Source organism: Syngnathus leptorhynchus, chromosome 11, assembly GCF_054491065.1.
Source record: "Syngnathus leptorhynchus isolate UIUO chromosome 11, UIUO_Slep, whole genome shotgun sequence".
NCBI classification, from domain to species: Eukaryota; Metazoa; Chordata; class Actinopteri; order Syngnathiformes; family Syngnathidae; genus Syngnathus; species Syngnathus leptorhynchus.
In genome coordinates this window covers 1,488,803-1,511,035 of record NC_141205.1, presented here as the reverse complement: position 1 = coordinate 1,511,035, position 22,233 = coordinate 1,488,803, and the positions used below count along the sequence as shown (strand labels likewise).

General features: G+C 39.8%; 1 protein-coding gene and 1 long non-coding RNA gene across 4 annotated transcripts in view; one reads left to right on the top strand and one right to left on the bottom strand.

Annotated features, from left to right (window-relative positions):
- LOC147048740 (uncharacterized) overlaps positions 1–22,233 on the bottom strand; it is a 149,200-nt gene that overhangs the window by 102,909 nt on the left and 24,058 nt on the right. For all 3 annotated transcript variants that reach the window (XR_015067577.1, XR_015067575.1, XR_015067576.1), the window contains one exon: positions 7,669–7,875. This is a non-coding gene — a long non-coding RNA (uncharacterized LOC147048740). The remainder of the gene's footprint in view (positions 1–7,668; positions 7,876–22,233) is intronic.
- On the top strand, positions 3,951–20,658 carry LOC147048743 (immunoglobulin-like and fibronectin type III domain-containing protein 1). The gene is made up of 27 exons (XM_085924107.1): positions 3,951–4,526; positions 4,624–4,799; positions 7,713–7,785; positions 10,369–10,488; positions 10,565–10,707; positions 10,792–10,891; positions 10,969–11,013; positions 11,239–11,275; positions 11,358–11,544; positions 11,667–11,793; positions 12,003–12,275; positions 12,411–12,893; positions 13,379–13,492; positions 14,477–14,581; positions 15,365–15,469; positions 16,441–16,565; positions 16,643–16,784; positions 16,888–17,181; positions 17,346–17,642; positions 17,725–17,904; positions 17,976–18,104; positions 18,204–18,512; positions 18,658–18,743; positions 18,826–19,018; positions 19,183–19,479; positions 19,547–19,873; positions 19,963–20,658. Exons 3-27 carry the CDS (start codon positions 7,740–7,742, stop codon positions 19,965–19,967), a joined length of 4,269 nt encoding a protein of 1,422 aa, XP_085780233.1. The 5' UTR covers positions 3,951–4,526; positions 4,624–4,799; positions 7,713–7,739; the 3' UTR covers positions 19,968–20,658.

The following is a 22,233-nucleotide window of genomic DNA, read 5'->3' as shown; positions in this document are numbered from 1 at the left end:
AATGTGGATATACACAAAAGTGGTTTGACGCCTCACTGATATCAAGTGGATCAGTGCAGCAAACAAGCAGCCCCTCATCAGTACATGGAAATAATTAACTAAAAATAAGACTGGTAGCACTTATCAAATTATCAAGCCTAACCATAAATATAAAATGCACAACCATGCGAAAAGGCACCTGCCAACGCTAGCCTAAAAACATTTTGTCAGCCATCAGCGAATTCACTTAACATCCTCCTGAAGCAAAGAAAAGGCAAATAATACACTGGAGCATCTGCTTAAGCAAGCAAATGAGGACGAGTAGTGAAAGTGAACGTTGGCCATAATGATGGCAACACCAAAACGTCTCGCTTGTCTTTCACTCGGGCCTTCATCCCACAGACACCCGCCGGCATGCTCTTCTTCCTCGTTACCAAATCCCGACCGACTCACTCGCAAAACTATACGCAGACAACTTCACTGTCTCATTGCGTTCATTTTGAGCTCTCCTAAAAATAAAACATGCAACCCAGTCAATGGTAGGATCACTACAAGAGCAAACACTTGCTAATAATTTGAAGCTGTCTAAAAAATGGTCCAGCCTGATATGCTAATGTTGTGTTTAAGGACAATCAAGGCACGATTTTCCTGAAATTGCAAATTCTATAAACTTTACGGCAAGGACGTGAGGAGGGTAGAAAAATCAACTTTAATAATTAACTAAGTAAAGTGCCTCAACAGGCACAGGCAACAGGTGGCATCTTTACGATCTTCCCGCGAGCTTTGCGTGTCAGCGACAGCCACTGTTTTATGACTGCGGTTAAAGGGAGGCGGTGGGGAAACCAAAGGCAACACGAGTTAAATGTCAACACACTGAACAGTGGCCGAGAAAGTAGACAAAGACAGTAAAAATCGAGGGAAAGAATAGGAAACAGATTGCCTTGATGAGTTTAACATAAACCTAGTTTGCATAAGAGTACGAGAAAACGACTTGGGATGTTCCTCTGCTCAAAATAGCGACATTACTGCCCATCCCTCTGAAGCACATGATTAAGAGTGAATTCCACTGAGGTCGCACAAAACATTGACCCCGTGCTCCTCACGAAGCTCGAAGGACCTTGGATCTGAGACCCCGCCAATAATCCAAAGTGATGCGTCGGCCTGGCAATCTTTGCGAGCGCCTTGTGAAATTAGCGCTCAGACCCCGCCAGTAAACGTTCCACGGAGAGCGTGTCAAATTCACAGCTGCAAAAAAAACTCAATTGTAACATCATTCTCGTATTCCCTGACTATAACCAATGGCACGGAAATATAAATGTTTGCCAAAGAAAGAACACATGTAAGGCGGGGTCAGTTTTGATTGCCTCTGACTCATGAAGTGCAATAAGTAGTCAACATTACACGCCGATCTCACCGATGCCATAGACAAATGTCTCAAAGTTGTCACCAAGCTTGACCTAACGCTAGGCAATATAAAGTTACACAATTGTATGTTAACAAAATTCACCACTACCATTTCCCCAAAATATGAATATTGATTTATCTCTCAGAGGCATAAAGTTTTCCATCAAATGAAGCCTCTTAACACCAGAATCTTTCCCATGCAGATTACAAAAGCGACAGACAAACAATTTGGAAGTGGGCTCCGTTCTGTGTGGAACGTGTGCTTCCATATGGATCGCACATAGAGTGTACAGGAGCCAGTGGGAGAAATCCTACTTTAATATCATATCACAGAGGAAGTCAGCCTTATCAGCAGGGCCCAGTGATGTCGCACAGAACATGCTGCTTCCATTTGGACTAATGTGAGGCCCAGGAACACAATCCGCTCAAGTGAGACTCCATGATGTGACCCCCTGAGAAATGAAACCAACCCAGCGCATCAAATACTTCATCTTTTGCAGGACATGTTTAAAGATATCATTTGTAGATTGATGCTTTCATTTCAATATGATTATTAAGGAATGTGATGATATACAATGCTTATAAAAAAAAATCATTCAAGCATATTTCATGAAAAATTTGATATGCTTGTTTGTCAGACAAGATATTTCTTCTTTCCTCTATCATTTTAATAAATACAATACAACTTTAGTGATACACCTATATTTGTTTAAGACATTGGTCGAGTTTTTTCAAGCAAGCTTAAATGAAGTATTAGAATCCTTATTACTTTTTTATCACAATTTTGCAGCACAAAATTGGGAGCAAATTACTTCTTATAATGCATGAGCCGCAGCGTTATCTATCCACTGTGGATAAAAAAAAAATCTCACACTTGCACTGCAATCTAAATAAAAATAGTGATCCCACTTGAGACAGAGACATTTATCACCCTGGAAAAATGGGTCTTATGTGTACCAATTAAACAGCATTGTTATCTATTTATGAATGTTCTAAACCAGCACAAGAGTGAGGAGGGAAAATATGCAGCATTAAAAAAAAAATAGTTGACAGCGTTGTCGTGAAACACCAAGTACCAAGCAGGCAAAGTGCAAAAAAGTGATGGGAATGAAGGCAAGAGTGAACCAGAGGGGGTGGAGTGTCAAGTATGAGGTCAGTTGGTCAAATGATTCCAGCTAAACACTTTGGCAGGGGAAAAAAATCCGCAAAGGTGATGTAAGCATATACGAATATATGCACTGTGCATACAGTGAAGGATGGTGCGTTGGCTGTGAAGAAGACATCCATCAGTGGTGTTGACAAGGACCTGGCAAGTTGTGATGAAGATGGATGACTGTCAGCGAGTTGAACTTATCAGTGTAAGAGGAAACTTCTAAATGGGATCATTTCTTACAAATCACTGTAGAAAAATTATGTCGATGAATACACTGATAGTTGCAACTAAATTTTAGAAATGAAATGCAACCTTTCAGTAATTGAATACAATACAATTAAAATACACTAAATAAATAGTTATAATAAATGATGATGCCCTCAATGTTAAGTCCATACCATCACTATTGATTGAGCAAAACAAATTCATGAAGATGAGTTTGTTTTGATTCTGCCCTCCGCCGACGCAATCCCATGCAGACGCTGAGCTGATGGCGTAACGGGTCTTTGAAAGCGGCCAATGATGCCCCACGTGCCTGAGGGGTCATCTTTCTGTGCGAGCCAGCAGCTGGTGAAAATGTATGTATGCTTAAGGATTAAGAGCTTATGTTTTCAGGGTATCAGATAGACTGAAATTCTTCAAATTCTTCTGACATTTCAAACAAAATCCACTGATTTCTCAATTACAGTGCTTGTTAATTCAATAGCCACCTTTGCACCAGCGATGATGTGTTCAAGTGAGAAAGATGAACCTTTTTTTCTTCCTGCTTGGATGAAGCAACTGTCGTTTTGTCACTTAAAGCCTTTTAAACAATTTCTGCAAGCTCTAACGTGTAGTTAGGCATACACCACTCTTTTTTTGTTTGTTTTTTTAATCGCTCATTGTTTGGTAGTTTTTTTTTTTTTTTAAACTTGAGTCTCTTGCATGTGCAGATGAGATCCTAACCCACATGTTCATTTTCAGCATGTACTAAGGGAGGAGGGTCCTTCTAAATTTAAAAGAGTTAAACAGTCACATGGTCCATATTGGGCCCAGATTGTGACTTTCTCCATTCTGGATGATTCTTTGATAGACTCTTCTTCTCATGCGTATTTTGTGACTCTTTTTGTCGCTAATAGCAACAGCCGTTATTCTCAGACATAATTGAGATGTTCATAGCATTGAACCTCAACAGCTGCACCACAGTTTATAATACAGACATCTACGGACAATGCATGCCTGGCAAAGCTCATCAGATGCTGGGTCCTAAAAATAGTACACATCAAGTCCCGAGATCTAAATGGATTAACAGTTGGCAATAAAAGCAAAAGCCTTGAACCTTTGTTTTAAGAACAATAGCTGTGATGCCATTGTGGGCTATTATGTTGTTTGCTTGGAAATCATGTGAACACTGCTTCCTTCGTAAAAGTATAATTTATCATTTGGTGGCCACTGTCACTTGCATTCATTCCAATTAGGGTTGGCAGGGCATGCCCCAGATATGCTGCAGAGTGGTCTTGATAAGGCTTGCAACCATGGTGCTTTGGGTAAAATTGACACTGGCACACATAACTCGTTGCAACGGGAAAACTGCGTCTCCTAGAAAAACATTCTAAAGATACTCATATACTGGATAGGATTTACAATATTTACTTTGTATTGGTATAGCACGGCAGTAGTTGAAGGGTTCTCACTTCAAAAACTCGCTCAGTATCGCCTATGGAGAGTTTGACTGATCAATATAAAATCGGTCTTAACAAGACACAAGAAAATTGGGATAAATCCTGACAAGAGGATTCTCCCAAAGCAGCCAGAATAAGAGCCAAGTATCCTAGATAGACTGCAACACTTTTTACCCTTTTCCATCTCATGAAACAAGGGCCCATTTATTGAAGTGAAGTTAAAAACATGAACTGGCCTGGCATTTTTGTCTACTAAAATGACACAGCACAAATGTTTTAGTATCAAAGTATCAAAACAGGACATTCCAAAAAGATTTTAACTGTTTCTGGTAAGAAAGCGCTCCAGCTTCAGTCATGGAACGGTCATTAGGGACAAACGACTCAATATGAGGTATTTAACCTGCTCTTTGCCCCACCCTTCTACAGATGCCCCCTCCCTGCACCATCTACTCAACCACTATCAACGTCTCCTGGAGTAAAGGCAAAAAAGTCTGAAGAGCTTGTGGCGGTGGTCAGGAAGAGAAGCATCAAGCACAGACCTGCACACCTCCGAGGGGAGGGGGGATCTATACACTGAAAACAGCAGCCAGGACTATAAGCAGGTAGGTGGCCTTGAATGTGAAGATGAGGACAATGTACAGAAGCTTGTTCTTTCTGGAATACCAAATAGGCACTATAAACAGCTTGCATTGTAAAGCACTCAGGTGATGAATATGAGCCAGCACTTGAGCTTAAAAGACCAATAAAGTTACTGGCAAATATTTACGTCGCGTTTTATGTGATACGACGACGTCCGGTTCATTTAGACGTAGACCCAAGGCAGGGTTTGGCATATAGATTTGACGTGGAATCAATTTAATAATGCGTAAAGCCTTTCTCACTTTGAATGTCACGCTTTCTAAACTGGTAAGTTGCTTCCAGGCAACGGAGAGCGTGAGAGTCAGGAGCTGTGAGGGTGTGACAGTCTGATGAACTTTAGACAGCGGTATCAAATTGATACATTGGCCTTCAGAGGGGAGGGTCAGACGTGGGATAAACAAGATATTTTTCCTCACGCTAAAAACAAACAAGCAGCTGATACTATTCACACCAGTGATGCTGCAAACATGAAGCACGTTGTATTCCAATAGCAGCTCTGAAGTCTAACATCACACTAAAAGCAAAGCCAGGAGTTCATAGCCACAAATAACCACCTGTCGTTTTCCTGTTGCCTTCGACCTGCTCCGCACGGATCACTTTGTCAGCCTGCCGCAATTAACCAAATGTGGAAATCCACAGGGATGTTCAAATATGCCCATTAGTGATCATTTGTCACCACGAGGTCTTGTCAACAGGCCAAGTTCTGCAGAGCCAAGAAATGCAGGGCCGGGCATTTGAGAAGGTGCAGATGCTGTGTCAAGCATTAGCGGTCACCAGGTCCAGTCACCAGGTGGCTGGACCACCAACACTTGTCACGTAGCGAGGGCCAAAGACATTAGATATTATTATATTTAGGTGGGGTAGTGTTTCCACAAATGTCATAAACAAGCTATTCCGATCTGCAGGGAATTTTAGTTTCTCAAATGAGATTGGGTCGTTTTTGATAACTTCTTTGTTAACATCAAACTAAAACAAGAATACCTCAAGCATGATAGTCATGCATGAAAGTGGGCAGCTGTAGGAAAAGGAAGTTTGAAAACCGCAACAAAAAGATTGCCTTCATTGATGACATTTTGTCATAAATCTAAAATGAATGACCATCACCTATTTTCTGATTTTGGTCATGTGATGTTCGCAGTCATTTTTAGTAAACAGGAAGTAGGACTACGAGGCAAAATGGCACAAATGAATTATTCTGAAGCTGAAAAAATTGAGTTAATCCTTTACATAGCTACACATGCTGATGTTTGGAAGTGGCTGACTTTTAATGTATATTTTTGGGGGAAATTTTGGGAGCATGTTGGCTTTGGAGGGTATAAATGGGCTCTTTGGAATCAAAGCTAAAGAAGCTGGCAAATGTTTTTGTCTCTAATGCATTCTTCATTTAAAGAAATATGAGGTTTCTAAAAAGATGAGAGCCTAAGCCAAACACTTGGATGTAAAAAGGGAGAGTGCATTTAATGAAAAGAGGTCTGCTGCCAGGAATCATCTTTCTTCCAGCATGTTTTGTATTCCACCAATGTGTTTTTCCAACAAGAGCCACTATTCCTGCTAAAGGCCAACATTATACTGCACGTCTGCACATTTATCCAACTGGAAATAAAACACTCGCAAAAGGCAAGCCGTGTTCCCCCGAAATGCATTGCAGGAGATTTATATGATGCATTTGTATTACGTAATGATGCACTTGTCAACACAAGTCCTATTTTCTTTTAGAAAAATCACGTCTCTCGGAATTAATAGCAAATCCCACTGGATTTTGCTTTTTCAATGACTGCATTGCATACCAATACCAGGTTGTACTAGAAGAAACAATTTAATACCATGCAATTTGCAGTATACAAAATAAAAATCCCGTCATTTGGACAAATTGCAACTCGTGCAATTTAGTTAGTGGTTAGTGATAGATCACTGCGTACGCTGACTTAAGGGGCACTCTAAGTGCTACCTTAAAATAAAAGGGCACCATCTTGTGAGTTTTCCAAGTTGGAAAATCTAATGTTAGTCACACAGAATTTAAGACTTGAACATTTCATGTCAATTTCCACATCCATTCCTTGACTCAACTGAAAATAATCAGTTGTTTTGCCAAACCTATACATAGATGCAACCACACTTGAGTATCATTGTCCACTGAGAAGGTTAGGGTCAAATGCTTTCACGAATGCTAAGAAACAGTCACCACATAAAATGATGCATGATGTGCTTCGTAATGTTGCTTTGCACCTGTGGATCTCGTATGAATACTAAGATGTTGTACGCACATCGTGATCAGTGGTCCAATTTGAGCTAGGTCTCAAGTGCGCTGACATTACGAGGCTTTAACACAGTGTCCGTGTTACGACGCTAAGCCTGGAAGCTCGTCACCTTGTTTATTTTTGCCTCACTGAATTAACACATTCTTGACAGGGGGGAATTCCCAAGGGGAGGCACTCATCTCAAACTGAAATAGTAATTATGTTACTGCCCCTGACTGGCAGCACAGAGTAACTGCAAGCTTGGGGGGGAATTTGGCGTCAATAATCTGCCCTCATTTCTTCTACATTGCAAAAATTCAAATTCAACCAAGATGAAATATTCCAAATGAAGGCTAAATATAGTAATTGTTCTTTGTCTGTAAAGCCATTTTGTCTTGTCGTAAGTTTAGAATAGATTTAAAATAAAAAATGCCACAGCTGTAAACTCAATTTTAGAAAACCTAGCCAAATCAACTTTCACAAGTAATTTTGTTTCATGACAGTATTTTTTTGCTCTGTTTTTGAGGTAAGTTTTTATAGTGTATGAATCATGTAGCAAATTGAGAAAAACATGACATGTTCATGTTGACAGTACCTTATGACATGCTGACATGCATTCCCTCTGCTTTTTGGTGACAGAAACCTTGGAAATCTCCAAACGGCAAGATGAAAAAGTCAAAGGTGACGGATCAAACTGCCGTTGGGCAGAAGGGTAAGTGCAGTAACAGGGACACCCTCTTCCGGGCAGGATCAGTCACAGTTGTTTGTGTATTTTTCCGTCCATGTTTTCAACAGTGTTCATCTAAGGGAAAAATGGGAAAAAATCAGTCATCTTTTTTGATACAGTTTTTCCACCATAATCATCTTTGGCCCCTGAAATGAAGAATAACCCCAAGAAAAGTCTTTTTTGCAGTTTTGGAACAAATATCCTAAAAAAAAAAAAAAGAATAAATAAAAAAGGTGCAGCACTGTGCTTTTTTTCATGCCGATCCACAAGTAACCAATCCCCGGGAAATGTGAGTTGTGTAACTCTCCTGACAATGCAAGACATTTCTCAGAAAAGACACAATTTCCTTCTTATCTGGCGCTCTTAACAACGATGCTGAAAGCAAGACTCAACACTGCAAGAGAGGGCAATCCCACAAAGGATAAATGAGTGTGGGAGTGTTGGGGAAAAATGGAACGAGGCTGAAATTGCTGTCAGAAATTGCTTATTACCCAAAGTAAGTCGTTTTCTCTCAAGCACTGTCAAGAAATCATCCCGTGAAATCTTGAACATTGCATTCATCCAAAGCCATACCGCTGACATCATGGTCATTATTTTGTGACTAACCAATGTACGTCTGATGTCTGGATTGTGTGTTGTGTTAGTATGCCTCCCATCCTCTGGGAAAGTGGAATACTATGTTGTCTGTCTCCACATCCTGCCAAAGCGTGAGCATTTTTATGAGATTTCCCCTAAACTGTCCTATTCCTTTTCCTACCATCCCGATACGTGTTAAGTCGACGCTTCTGAGAAAGGCCATCTGGATGACAAAGGTATGCGGTGTGAAGTACGAATGAAACCCCACAAGTACAATTCACTTTTTGTAAGCGCATGAGTACATGTTGGTTGGTCGCATGCATGGTGTGGTCTTCAATCAAGAGATTCGTTCCTTGGTGAGTTTCCGCCAATTTCTGAATGACTGCGAACTACTCGAAACAAAACATGGCAATAGACATTGTAGTTCTTCTCAGTTATCAGATTCTGGCTATATTGATTCCAGCACCGATGTTTTAATGCACCCAGAATTTGAAATACGTTACATTTAAAAGTGCTTTGACCTGATGGAATGCTAGTGAACTATTTTAGTGTTTGGCAATTAACGTGTTGTGAGTGTGACTAATGTCTGGTTTTGACTTGGAGCTTTCCTTGATAAGCCAACATATATTTGCATGGAAATATATAGCAGTGTGTTCATGAATTCCGCTCATGCTACTGAAAATCATCATCTGATGATTGCTTTGCCACACAGCATTACTGTGTAGAGACTACATCCACTGGGCTTTAATAAGAGTTTACCAGGACTTGTTGAGCAGAGTTACCACTGTTAAAAATGTCATTGCACACCAAAATATGACAGAAAGAATATTCACTTTATCATGACAATTGATAATCACAATTGCTTTCTATGAATGGTTGTCAAGTAGATTCACTGGTGATTGGACCTTCTGCCATCTAGTGGAAGAGCTTTTAAATGTTCTGCCTTTAGTGTTTGTTGCTGGCAAAGATCGATAAGGAAAAATACGGTATATTCCTTTTTGTAAGAACAATTATTTCTGGACTAAATAAGTGAAATGAGGAATCACTAGAGTCGATAACACATTTCATTCAACTGACAACTGAGGCCTTATGATACTGTAGCAATTGAGCAACCTTTCATCATGGGTTGAATGACTTGTGGTATAACCTTAATAATCTTTCTTTGCTCAGAAAAATGCACTCACAGTCAATGTCTAAAATTACATACAGTTGCTAATGATTGTTTATAAATATGTCATAAACAATCATGTTTATGTCCATATTTTATTGGGCGTATTCATTGACAAATCTCAGCTGGGATTTGTTAAAAAGAATATCCATTTTATTTTAACTGCAGTTAAAATAAAATAAAAATCTTACACAGTTACAAAGTCAGTGTTTTATTAAACTCGATGATAATGCAAGAGAAAAACTGCACAAATAGTATTTCTCGACCCTGATTTACAACGTGAATTGCTCATTATATGATGGGAGGGCCACCATGTTAGAGTGCTGTCAGTCAGCTGTAATGACATGTTGAGTAGTTACAATGTGAATTAACATAATATGTGTCTTGTGGTTTTCCAAGAAGAGCAAGCGAATTTCTCCAAAAAGAACATATGCCATCCTTAAATAAATGTACTCAATGAAAGTGGCTTTGGGCATAGGTTTGGTCTTTTCTGTGAATCTTTCTTGAATCTTTCTTGAGCAATTGCTATATAATGTGTTGGCTACTTGCTGTAACCTTCTTGCATTTGAAATGGTAATTACTGTTATTCTTAGCCAAGGGCTCATTTTATCCCCCAACACCACTTCACAATTATACTCAGATGTTTACTGCCTTGTCCATTTTCCCTGCTCTTTGAATTATAGCCTTCATCAATGTTCTTTGTGTGTACGCTACTCATAACAACTTTGGGATATTTGGCTTATGTGTGAAATATCATAATCAATCGAAAATGTACAATATATACAATATATTGTTGTTAATATGTTTTTTCCTCATCGGATTAGGAATCAGGAAGAAGTCCAAAGTGGCAGGTGTCATGATCACACAGTTTGAGGCAGAACTGCCAGAGGGAAAGACAACCCCTGATTTTTCTCGCAAACCCATTGCAATTACTATTCAAGAAGGTTAGCTTCCCATTTTTTACAAATTAACAATGGCATGGTTATCGTTACTAATGACTTGCATCATTATAAATCCCAGGAAAAAGTACATACTTTAAAGCCATAGTTGTGGGGAATCCAAAACCCAGCGTCACATGGACCCGAGCGAATGGAGAAATCGTTTTTCACCCGGACAAATGTCGGCAAAATTACAACGAATCATCACACGAGCATACTCTGGAGGTACAGTACGGCGCTCATTAAAATGTATGAACGGTGCTAAAGAAAAACAATTTTCAATGAGAATGAAAAGTGCCTTTTTATCAGTTTCCCAAAGTGGCCCCAGAGGATGCCGACACCTACAAGTGTTATGCAACAAATGATTATGGACGAGCCGTTTGCACCGCCGTCCTGAACGTTATTGAAGGTATTTAGGATATTACATCAGTGAGAGCCAGTGTGAAAATGAAAACAAAAAATAATCTGTTCATTAATTGTTCACAGTGGGATTCTGCAAAGCCAAGGAACTTCAGAAGACATACGGGGACGGTAAGACCAGAGTAAATGGTCACAAAAATGACAAATATCTTGCATCCTCTTCAGGACAAACATTGCAAACCTTAAAAGAAAACACATTAGTGAGTTGTAAGCTTAACTCCCAGACCTAGATCTGATCTGCTAGGTAGGTCATTGGCACCACTCTGTTGCATATTAAGGAAGTGTGGGGTATTACTAAAGAAAGTCATGGCCAACTGATTTTTGTGTCCTGCCTAGATATACCGGACTTTCTTCGCAAAAAGCTGAGGAAACGGTCAGTCCCCATGTACTACGTTCAACACAAGTTGTATTCAGGATAATATTCAAAACAATTTTATCGGTGATTTCTTGCTCAGCACTACTGAGGTAGGAGCACAAGACGATAAGATGGCCACCCCTGAGGAGGAGGTCTGGAAAATTCTCATGAATGCAGATAAGAAAGACTATGAGCGCATTTGTGCGGAATACGGCTTCACCAACTTCCGTGGGATGTTGAAGAAACTGAAGCAAATGAAGCAAGAAGAAGGCATCAATCTTGCAGAGGTACATGATTGTTTAATAAGTTGGTTCATTTGGGCCTTTTGGAATTGACGAGTACAAACTTCAAGTACAGTGAGTGAGTTCATAGAGTTTCACCCTGAATTTTTGTGTTTTGTCAACTTCAGGAAAGCGAAATGTTTGCCTTCGACGACCAAATAAAACATTCTTTGATCCAAGTTGGCAAAAAACATGACGAAGACCTCTACTCCAAGGATGAGGAGGGCGCCTCTGTATTCACTGCAAACTTTAAAGGTACACCTCCAGGATTGTGATGTATTTTAAAATAGCTGGTGAATTGCAGAGTTGAATTGCATTAATAACCTATTTCAGTTTTGGGTCCTGCAAAACACTGGATGGAAGGGAAATGTTACATAAACTTTTGTTGAACTCCTCAGTGTTATCCTTGCAATGCAATTGACTGGCCATTGCTTTTCCTTTCTGTGTTTTACATAATTCTCCAGTACCCGAGGTCGACTTTGCTATGAAAATCCAAGAGGTCAAGGCGGATGAAAGACAGGATGCACTCTTTACATGTGTCCTAACTGCTCCTCAGAATGAGATCAAGTGGTTGGGCAAGAACGAGCCACTGTCAAATAGCGAAAAGTTTGAAATGACCGTTTCAGAAGATATGCTTATCCACAAGTTGATCGTGCGCGATTGCTCGCCATCGGATGCTGGCATCTACGCCGCTGTGGCAGGCATCAATTCATGTAATGCCTGGCTTGTGGTTGAAGGTGAGGAATCATTTTTTTAGAAAGAGTATTTTTTTTTTTCCATTTTCAATTGGCAATCAAAAACAAAAAACAAGTCACACAAAAAGAAAAAAATTCTGGTATGCTGTAATCTATTAATACATTTTAACCCCCCAGCGGATAAAGAGGCGAACAGCATAGGAAAGGAACCGGCTCGGAAAAACACTCTAGCCGGAGTGGATGATGATGCAGACTTGCTGAGGATCGCCAAGGAGCAGCAGGAACGGTACCAGAAGGAAATGGAGGAGAATCTGAGGAAGGCTCAGTTGGAGCGGGACGCTGCAGAGGAAGCTGCCCGACTGAAAGCTCAGGCGGCTAGAAAGCAGTCCGTCGAGGCTCAGGCGGCTAGAAAGCAGTCCGTCGAAGCCAAATCAGAGGCCAAGGTTGCTGCAAAAGCTCCTGCCGGGGAAAAGAAGGTGGAAGGTGTTGCAGAAGAACCAGCAAGGAGAGCTTTCATTCAAGAGGAAAGAAGCAGTTCTATTGTCGCAGATCCGATTGAAGACAATGAAGAAATTGGGGAAAACTCCTTATTTATGGAATCAGTTAAGGTAGACAAAGTAACAGTAGGAGATGGTCCCCCTATTCAAGACGTAGGTAAAGGTGAGTATGATGATGAGACTGTTTTTGTAATTCATTTTACAAAAGCATTCCTGGAGAGAGAAAAAAAATACATGGTGTTCCAACAACGTAGATTTTTGGAAGACCCTGTATAATTGTATTTCATTTGTGGTTGTAATTATATTCATAATCTTAATTTCTTAATCATGATGCTTATCTTTGTAACACCGTCTGCTTTTTCATGGATTTTCAGCATTACTCTGTAGACAATCCATGTCCTACAATACATATATACAGCATATATATATATATATATTTAACCAAGAAAATATCAATCAACTGTGTCTAAAAAATTGATTGATTTTTTCTCCCAAAAATATGATAAAATATAAAGTGGAAGTGACGCTGACTTTTGCTCAGTAACGAAGTGAAGGTAAGTATCCATTGTGATTGTGAGTCAGAAGAGTGCATATTAATAACAGATATGAGAGCAAATGTATAAAGCTGGAACTGATTATCACCAATAGGAAATGATCAGGTCCAGAGAAAGGCACAGCCAAAAAGTGAAAGGTCTGGAAAAAAAGAAAAACATCCCAAAGTCATTGCGAGCCAAATTGCAGACAACAAAGACACTGCTGTCGGTAAGAAATGTCCAAAGTTGCACTTTCTCGTTTATTTCCATGGCCAATAAATTATTTGAGAATAAAAACATTGAGTTAAATGCAGCTGAGCTAAATACATTGCAATATACGAAAAGTCAAATTTGAAAGTCTCACATAATTTTAGGATTTGGATGCTAGGGTTAAAATTGATGCATTTTTCACCAAATAAACCCTTTTGTTTAAAAAAAAAAAAAAAATGGTTCTGATGCTGATGGTGCTCAGCAATTGAAAGTCCTGTATGCCCCAAATCTCAGTTTTAACAAAATGTATGATGATAAAAACACATTCGGGAGCATTGTTTCTTCATAAAGCTGTCATGTATTATCACCAATAGGAAAAGATCATGGTGACGAAATGGCAAAGCAAAAAAGTGAAAACTCTGGGACAACAGAAAAGTGTCCCAAAGTGAACATTCCGGATTCCGGAGATGCTGCTGTTGGTAAGAAAGGTCTGTAGATAATTTCATAGGCGCTAAATTATTTGACAAGGAAAATATGACAATTTATATTATGGGTAAAAGATGCATTCACTATACTTATTAATACTGCAAAACCAAAGTCAAAAATCTGGAGAAAAAAAAAAAAGAAAAACATCCCAAAGTAAAGTTTGAAACGCCAGTAGATATTTAATGGCCAATAAATCATCTGACAGTGAAAATGCTGACTAAAGGCGAGGTACATTTAAAAAAAACAAAAAAGAAAAAAAAAAAGAGTTCTGGGAAAATCTCACAGGCTTTTGAGTTGAAAGGGGGCTGGAGAAAAGGAGGAAATCTTTCATTGCAGTACTTGATTAACATGACGAAGGATGAAAACACTGGGTTGAAACTGAAGAACGTTGTCATGGACAATTTGAAATAAAGGTTCAAGGAATTGTTCTAAAAATAATTTAAAATTGTCAATCCAAGTGCATATTAAGCAACCTATGAATATTCTGGATAAAGCTGCCATTTATCAACACCAATAGGAAATGATCATGGTGAGGAAACAGCAGAGCAAAACAGTGAAATGTCTAGGACTAAAGAAAACAGTCCCAAAGAGAAAATCGGGGTCATCAAAGATGCTGATGTTGGTAAGAAATGTCTGAGGTTGCACAACGTAGATTAGTTGAAGGCCAATAATTGTTTTGAGAATGAAACCACTGGTGTCAAAGTAGCACTGACAATAAAGGCTGTGTCATGACCCAACTATTTTGCCATGGTTAATTTAAAGCATTATCGCAAAAGCCTCATATCGTAGTCACGTTTGTCAAGTCTTGCAAATGGTGACCTCATCTAAATGACGTGTTGTGCATTTTTGTGTCTGTGTGTGTGTTCACTTTGAGTACTTTTATTAAGCATGCCATGAGTGGAGTTCTGCTTGAAAGTTCCAATGGCAATTTGCATTTGAGCATGACACTGAGTTGCGTATCTGCTTAATGGTGTATAAAATGACCGTATTTCTTCAGTAAGCAACATTTGTCAAATAGCTATGCCTATTCTGCCTTGATTCTTATTTGTCCGTTTTACTGTATATCCAAGTTTTCATTTCATGTGATACGTATTGTAACAAATGTTTCATTGTTAAATGACAACAAAACGACCCTCTCTCCCTATGCCCTTCATCATTTCACAGATTTCGCTATTTTACAGAAATAGTCTGTAGGAACATTTTTAGCTGTGCTAACTAACACCCTAGTGTTGCATTGCCATTGCACTTCTCCTGAATGTGAATGCTACTAGTGTTGTTATGTTTTGATGTATACTCGTCACTCAATTAGAAACACTGGTTGATGAGGGGTGATGGTACTTACCATGATGTCACCTAAACCACGACAAAAATAAAGACTGTGATATATTGCCACTGGACCATGCAGGGAAAGATAAAGTTGATGAGAGTGAAGAAGAGGAGGACGAACAGCCGGCAGCTGGCAAGCGTGTCAGAGTAAGGCAAGGGCCGCTGATCGAGGAGACAATCATCGGTAAGATGGCGGCCGTTGCATTACTTTGTATGCATGAGGAAGTTCATTGTATTTTAATAATGAAGTCATTTGATAAGAAAATGACTTTTAATGTGTTTTCAGACTTTACATGTAGTGCCTGTGCAAACGCTAATTGAATAAATGACCTTTTCCAGTCTCTCGACAGGAGTGCATTTCACCTCTGACTGCCTTGAAGATATGCTAATGAAATTGGATGCACTTGCGAGCGCACCCCGTGCAATTAAGGCCTTGATACGCAAATGAATAAAAACATATCGGGGTCTTGTGTGCGGCACGCAATGCATCTGCGTCTTAATTAGACCTGATGACGGGAGGTAATGTACTGTTTAATGTGTGTGTGTGTGTGTGTGTGTGTGTGTGTGTGTGTGTGTTTTCACCTCCATCTCATATGTGCTGTGTGTGCATTCATGTTAACAGTCTTGCTTGCTTTCCGCATATTAATCGAGGATGGGTCAGTGCGTTGAGAGCAATTACTTTAATGAACACAACGGGTACAACGGTTTGTGTTCTTTGGACGGAAGCAGTAAGGTTTGTGTGTGGACATGCCCTTTGATCATTTCAAGATGGAGGACAACTCCACGGGTACGTGAACTATTTTGCACAGAGAAGACACAAAGTGCATTTGATCCTCCGCTGGCTTCAGAGAAACGCAACTCAAGAGAAGCAAGGGATTTTAAATTTTAAGGATGAAGATGGCCACCCTTAAGATAAACAATGACTCCTGCCATAGCCTCCTCAAATACAGAACATCTCAATTCTAGCTTGAGTAGAACAAATTTGAAAGAAACCTTTTTAAGGACTTATGAGGTAAGTATACTCAAATGTGCATTAATCCCCCCATGGATGAATTTGTGAACTTAAAATGCACACGGTATGACAGATAAACACAAAGTGCTGAGGTCAGCAGCAATTACTTAGTTTCACTAACTTGCCAGTTGAATAATCCTCAGACCCAGGCGTTCACTTCTACATTGGACTAAATGACTGCAAAGCCATCATCGGAGAAGATGCAGAACTTGTGTGCAAACTCAGCAGCGAGGACTGCGTGGGTATCTGGTACAAAGATGGAGAAGAGGTATAGAGTGAAAAAAAATAGTGATTTATTTTTTTTCTAATTTATTCAGCTTTGGATGAGACTGTGTTTGTTTCCAGATCAAGTCGAATGAGGGTATGACCATTATAAAAGAAGGAAGCTACCATAAGCTTAAACTTCACAAAGTCCCAGAGGAATTTGCTGGAAAATATAAGTTTGAAGCAGATGGACGAAAGACAGAGGCCTTGGTGGTTGTTGAAGGTAAGCTGCAATTTTTCTGACACAATGTGATTTGTGTAGTTGGAAAACATATACACTGCCTAAAATATCTGTTGACATTGTTGTTGTTTTTTTTTTTTTTTAGATCCACCAAGATTTGACCCCGAGGAATTAAAAACCTTTATTACCCCTGTAAGGGTGAAAAAGGGGCACAGAGCAACCTTCAGTTTATCTTATATTGGACGAGAGCCGATAAAAGTTCAGTGGTTCCTTGAGGGGGAGGAGCTTTCGGATGAAGCCAATATCAAGCTGGAGACATCAGACGGCAACACACGTTTGCTTCTGATCAAGCTGCAGCGCAAGGACAGCGGCGAAGTCAAATTAAAGCTCAAAAATGAGTATGGTACTGCTGAGGCTTTAACAGAACTGATTGTACAAGGTATGAGCTAAAGTACATACAGCGGAGCCTCCAAAGTCAAATAGTCTTCCAAGATCCAAACTGTATGATGTTTGGTGCAATTACACTTTGGAGGTTCTACTGTAATTTCAAGCGGTGCTAAATATTTCGATCTTCTGATTAATGTCTCTAACATCCCTCAATAGATAAGCCCACTCCCCCGATGGGACCTGTGGAGATTGTCGAAGCTTCCTCCTCTGCAATCGAGATCAAATGGCGACCACCAAAAGACAGTGGCGGCTGCCAGATAGACAACTATATCCTCGAGAGGCAACAGATTGGTCGTAACACCTGGAAGAAGGTTGGACCCATTGGTCCACTGGCCAAATACCGGGACTCAGACGTAGACCACGGTCGTAGGTACTGCTACCGCATCAGAGTGGAGACTGAAATGGGCACCAGCGATATGATGGAAACGGAGGACATTCAAGCCGGGACAAAAGGTGGATTTATTACCTCAATATACCTCAATACAAACAAAAAGACTAGATTTCTAACCAAGATGCTGATCGGTTGTGTACATAGCATACCCAGGACCTCCATCAACACCAAAAGTTGTCAGTGCCTTCAAAGACTGTATCAACCTCTCCTGGTCTCCTCCTGCCAACACTGGAGGCACCAGTATTCTTGGATACAACCTTGAAAAGCGCAAAAAAGGAAGCAATCTCTGGGGTCAAGTCAACCCATCACATGAGATGATCAAAGGTTATTTTGGATGTCCTTGAGCAATATCAATTTTTGATTAGATTTGTTTTAATTGCTAATTGTCTCCACAGCTAAAGGGTTTGCTGTTAAAGATGTGGTAGAGGGTATGGAATACGAATTTCGTGTGTCGGCAATAAACAACTCTGGTGCTGGTGAATTCAGCACACCTTCAGAGTTTGTCTTTGCCAGAGATCCCAAAAGTAGGTGGTAACTTGAAAAATGAACAGCCATTGTTTTACGAGGCTAATACTGAAAAAAATGCAGCAATAATTATGATGATTATGATTTGTGCTTTGCAGAGCCTCCGGGAAAAGTCATTGATTTGAAGGTGACGGACTCCAGCTACACAACTCTATGTCTGTCTTGGGTCAAACCCAAGGACATTAAGGGGGTCACGGACGAAGCCAAAGGATACTTTGTGGAGATCCGCCCAGCAGAAGACACAGAGTGGGAGCGTTGCAATTCCAACGTAGTTACCACAAATTTCTACACAGTAAAAAACCTGAAGTCAATGGCCATGTACTGGGTGAGAGTGATCGCTACCAATGATGGAGGAGAGGGAGAACCACAGGATTTGAATAACTACATCCTTGCAATGCCGCCTCCCGGTGAATAACTATTCTTTTTTTTCTATATGATTGACTGGTTTATAAGTCTAAAAGAAGTGCCTGCCTCGATGCACACACAGAATGGCTTCATTGAGAAACTCTCATCTCTCTGAAATAAAAACAAATTGGGCTTTTCCTTCCCCAGTGAGACCACGCTTTATCGACGGCAAAATCAAGAGTTTCATGGTGGTGCAAGCCGGAAATTCAGCACGTCTTACATTGAACTTTGAGGTAATTGTTTTGAGAAATGAGGACCACCGAGATAGAGAAAGACACATTTTCTATTGGTCATTATTTTTTAAATCACCTGCAGGCCTCCCCTTGGCCTGAAGTCACATGGCTGAAAGACGACGTCCCGGTCACTAGAAAGGTGACGATTAGCAATTCGGAAGGCACATCACAGCTCTTGATTCCTTCAGCCGAGCGCTCAGACTCTGGTGTCTACACCATCGTTGTCAAGAACATTGTCGGACAAGAAACGTTCAGTATTGAAATAAGAGTCACAGGTGAGTTTTAGTAATATAGGGAGTCCTCGGTTTATGACCGAGTTCTGTTCCCATGACACCACTGTAATATGAAATACGTATGTTGGTTTGTTGGTGAAATAAACAGAGGACTCCCTCTGCTCAGGTATTTCCAATAAAACATAACGATTTCATTTTAATTCTAGATGAGCCAAAGCCACCAGGCCCCGTGGAAATAGAAGAAAATGTGCCAGGCACTGTGACCATTTCGTGGGAACCTTCTCCAGATGAGAAACGTGATGACAGGTTGTATTACATTGTGATGAAGAGAGACTCCAGCAAGCGAACATGGAACACTGTCGCAGATCACATCTTTAACAATAGGTTCACAGCCTGCAACATAATGGCGGGCAGAGAGTATAGGTTTCGTGTCTATGCAAAGAATGACATGGGCTCCTCTAAACCCTCTGAATCACCAAAGTGGCTGATACCGGTCAAGAAAGGTATGTACAGGAGCAGGTTTAACGAGTTAAAACATCGGAGATAATTCATATCCGCACTTGTTTTCAGAGAAGTTCACAGTGAACATGCCAAAATCCAAAACCTGCAACCTCCAGTGCCCCCCAAGGTTTCTCGTCCCGCTAAAAATGCACGTTGCTCCCCAAGGATATGAATGTTACATGAGCTGCGCTTTAAAGGGGGATCCAACACCTCATGTCACATGGCTTCGTGACAACGTTAGCCTGAATACCAACACCAACTACTACATCTCCAACACCTGTGGAGTTTGCTCTCTACTCATACTCAGGGTCGGATCCAAGGACACCGGAGAGTACAAGGTGGTGGCGGAAAACCCCATGGGGAGAGCAGAGTGTTCTACCAAGTTGACAGTTAGGGGTAAGTTTTACCAGTAGACGTCTGCACAGTATTTGGCTGTGTTAGGGGGGAAAATAACAATCACAAATCTCTTGTCTATTTTTTTTCAGAATGAAAATAATTCAGAAGCTGCAGGACCTGTGACCACCCAAAAAATATTTAGCTGTCACTTGCATGAAATTATTCCTGATCTTCAGTTGAAGCAACCCTTTCTTTGACACACCAATGAAATGAATGATTGTAAAATGATGTCAAAGAATTATTATTATATTCATTCAAAATTTCAAAATCAAAACATATATATATTTTGATGGTTCTACCAAGTAAAATTTGACCTGACCTGAGCTTTACAAATACCGTATACCATTTTTAAAAAGGTAGTTTCAGATGACACAACTATAGTGTGCATGTCTAAAAGCAAACAGTATATTGTGTAAATTAAATATATTTATGTTAAATTCAATTTAATCAAAGCTGACCATCCATTGACTGAATTGTTTAACTCCCAAAGCATTAACAGATAAGCATGACATTGTTTTTGAATTCAATGTAAATAAACCTTTTGACTCACAATAAATACTGATTTTTATGTATTTATTTATTTATTCATTTATTTATTAAAACAAAAACACAAAAACAACAACCAACATTAGCGGCGCATTGCCAAATTACAATTAAGGGCATTCCCACAAATAGTGGCGCTCCCTCTAACAGACGCCGTGCCCCCAATTAGTAACCGGATGCGTCATTCAACACGGACATCAAAGATTTAACAGCTGAACCTATTTTGATTTCAAAACTGCGAGACAAGCACAGACAGTATCTCAAATGACTTTAAGTAATGTAGCTGTCTTACCGCATGTTGTAAATAAATTCCCTGTGGAATGTCTTCAACTAAAATAAACGTTACACTCAAACCACAATGTTGTGTGCATTTTTTTGATAGCTTTCGCCGACTGTGAAAAAAAAAAGTCTTGGCCATAAATATACTATGTAAAACAATTTAAAGTAGGCAATTGACCAGGGGAGCATATCTTCTTTTGCCAAGTGATTGATTATTTTCATGCATCAATCTAGTTAGTTGTGTGCGTGCTATTTGTAAAGCAGATGTCGGTACTGGTACGAGGACCTCCTTCAATATTGATTGGTACCAACATCAAGGGTCGGTACTGTTGCACTCTGGCATCCTCCCCACTTTTCCTAAGTCATCTGGAATAGGCTAGCTCACCTGAGACCATAAGGAGTTCAAGGATGGCTCGCTAATGCATCAACGGGTTCTTAAGTAACCCCTTCACTGAGCTCTTGTTTAATGGGGAAAGTTGCCAAGGTGCAGACATCCCCACATACGTATTTATATCGTATTTCAGGTTTTTTTTTGGCACCAAGGGAAGCCTGAAAATAGCAAGAAAAACAAAACACTGACACTTTCTGAAGGTGTATGCTGCTAATTTATGCCCACGACTTTGAGCATTACCTCCCAGTGCATATTTTTTATCGGGAGTGCAAGTTTAGTGTCACTGAAGAAGAGAGGGTCAACTGTTTCTCTCAGTGGGGTGCCACTTCGTAGGTTCAAGGGAAGAGCTCCTTACAACGCTAAACGAAATAAAACGAAAAAAATTTCTGTATGCATGTTATGGGAATTATTTGAGCAAATTGTGGAATATTTGACCACATTTGCTAGAACCAATTGGTGTTTTACTACCGCTTATATTTGTTTACAACACGCATTACAAGGCTTCACGGTTGCATATCCTCCCATGCCCCCTTTTTAAGAACGTATAGCTTTTTTAGGTCCAAAGAGCATGTGAGTAAACCTATCCCTGAGGACCACAATGAAAAAGCAAAGGGTAAGGTTGCCTCTCAAAAGCCTTCACTCCCACTCACAGGATTGAACTGGCAACACACCAGCGGATAAATCTCAACTTGGAAAATAGTGAGTAGATGCAAAAAGATGCTGAGTTTATTTTTCAAATATGATTTATTGCCCTTAAAGTTAGTTGATGTGAGATTATGTAATTTTTGCTCGGCCAAGGGTAAGTACATGTATTATAACAAAACTATTATTGAATGTGTATTTAGCATCAATTTCCAATTGGGAATTTTACTTGAAAGTCATATAAGTTAAATATATAAGTAAAATATAACTGCAGGGGGGTCTTCGGTTAATGTATCACTCATACGCCGACACCCGGATTTGTACAAAAGTGACAATGTCCCGTAGTCAAGCAGTAAACAAACAAAATTATAATTAGAGTAAATATTCATTACAATTGAAAACAACTTTTTCAACTGACTCAAATTGAAAGTTTTTATTGCCAATTATGCATCTCTTTTCAAATGTCCCAAAATGCAGTTTTTGAGAAGATTTTAATAATCAATCA

Excerpts from the sequence above, each read along its gene's own strand:
- LOC147048743 (XM_085924107.1), top strand. The coding sequence starts at position 7,740 with ATGAAAAAGTCAAAGGTGACGGATCAAACTGCCGTTGGGCAGAAGG. Across the intron at positions 11,276-11,357 it reads CGCAAAAAGCTGAGGAAACG|CACTACTGAGGTAGGAGCAC; the intron begins GTCAGTCCCCAT and ends TTTCTTGCTCAG. Across the intron at positions 17,182-17,345 it reads AACAGAACTGATTGTACAAG|ATAAGCCCACTCCCCCGATG; the intron begins GTATGAGCTAAA and ends ATCCCTCAATAG.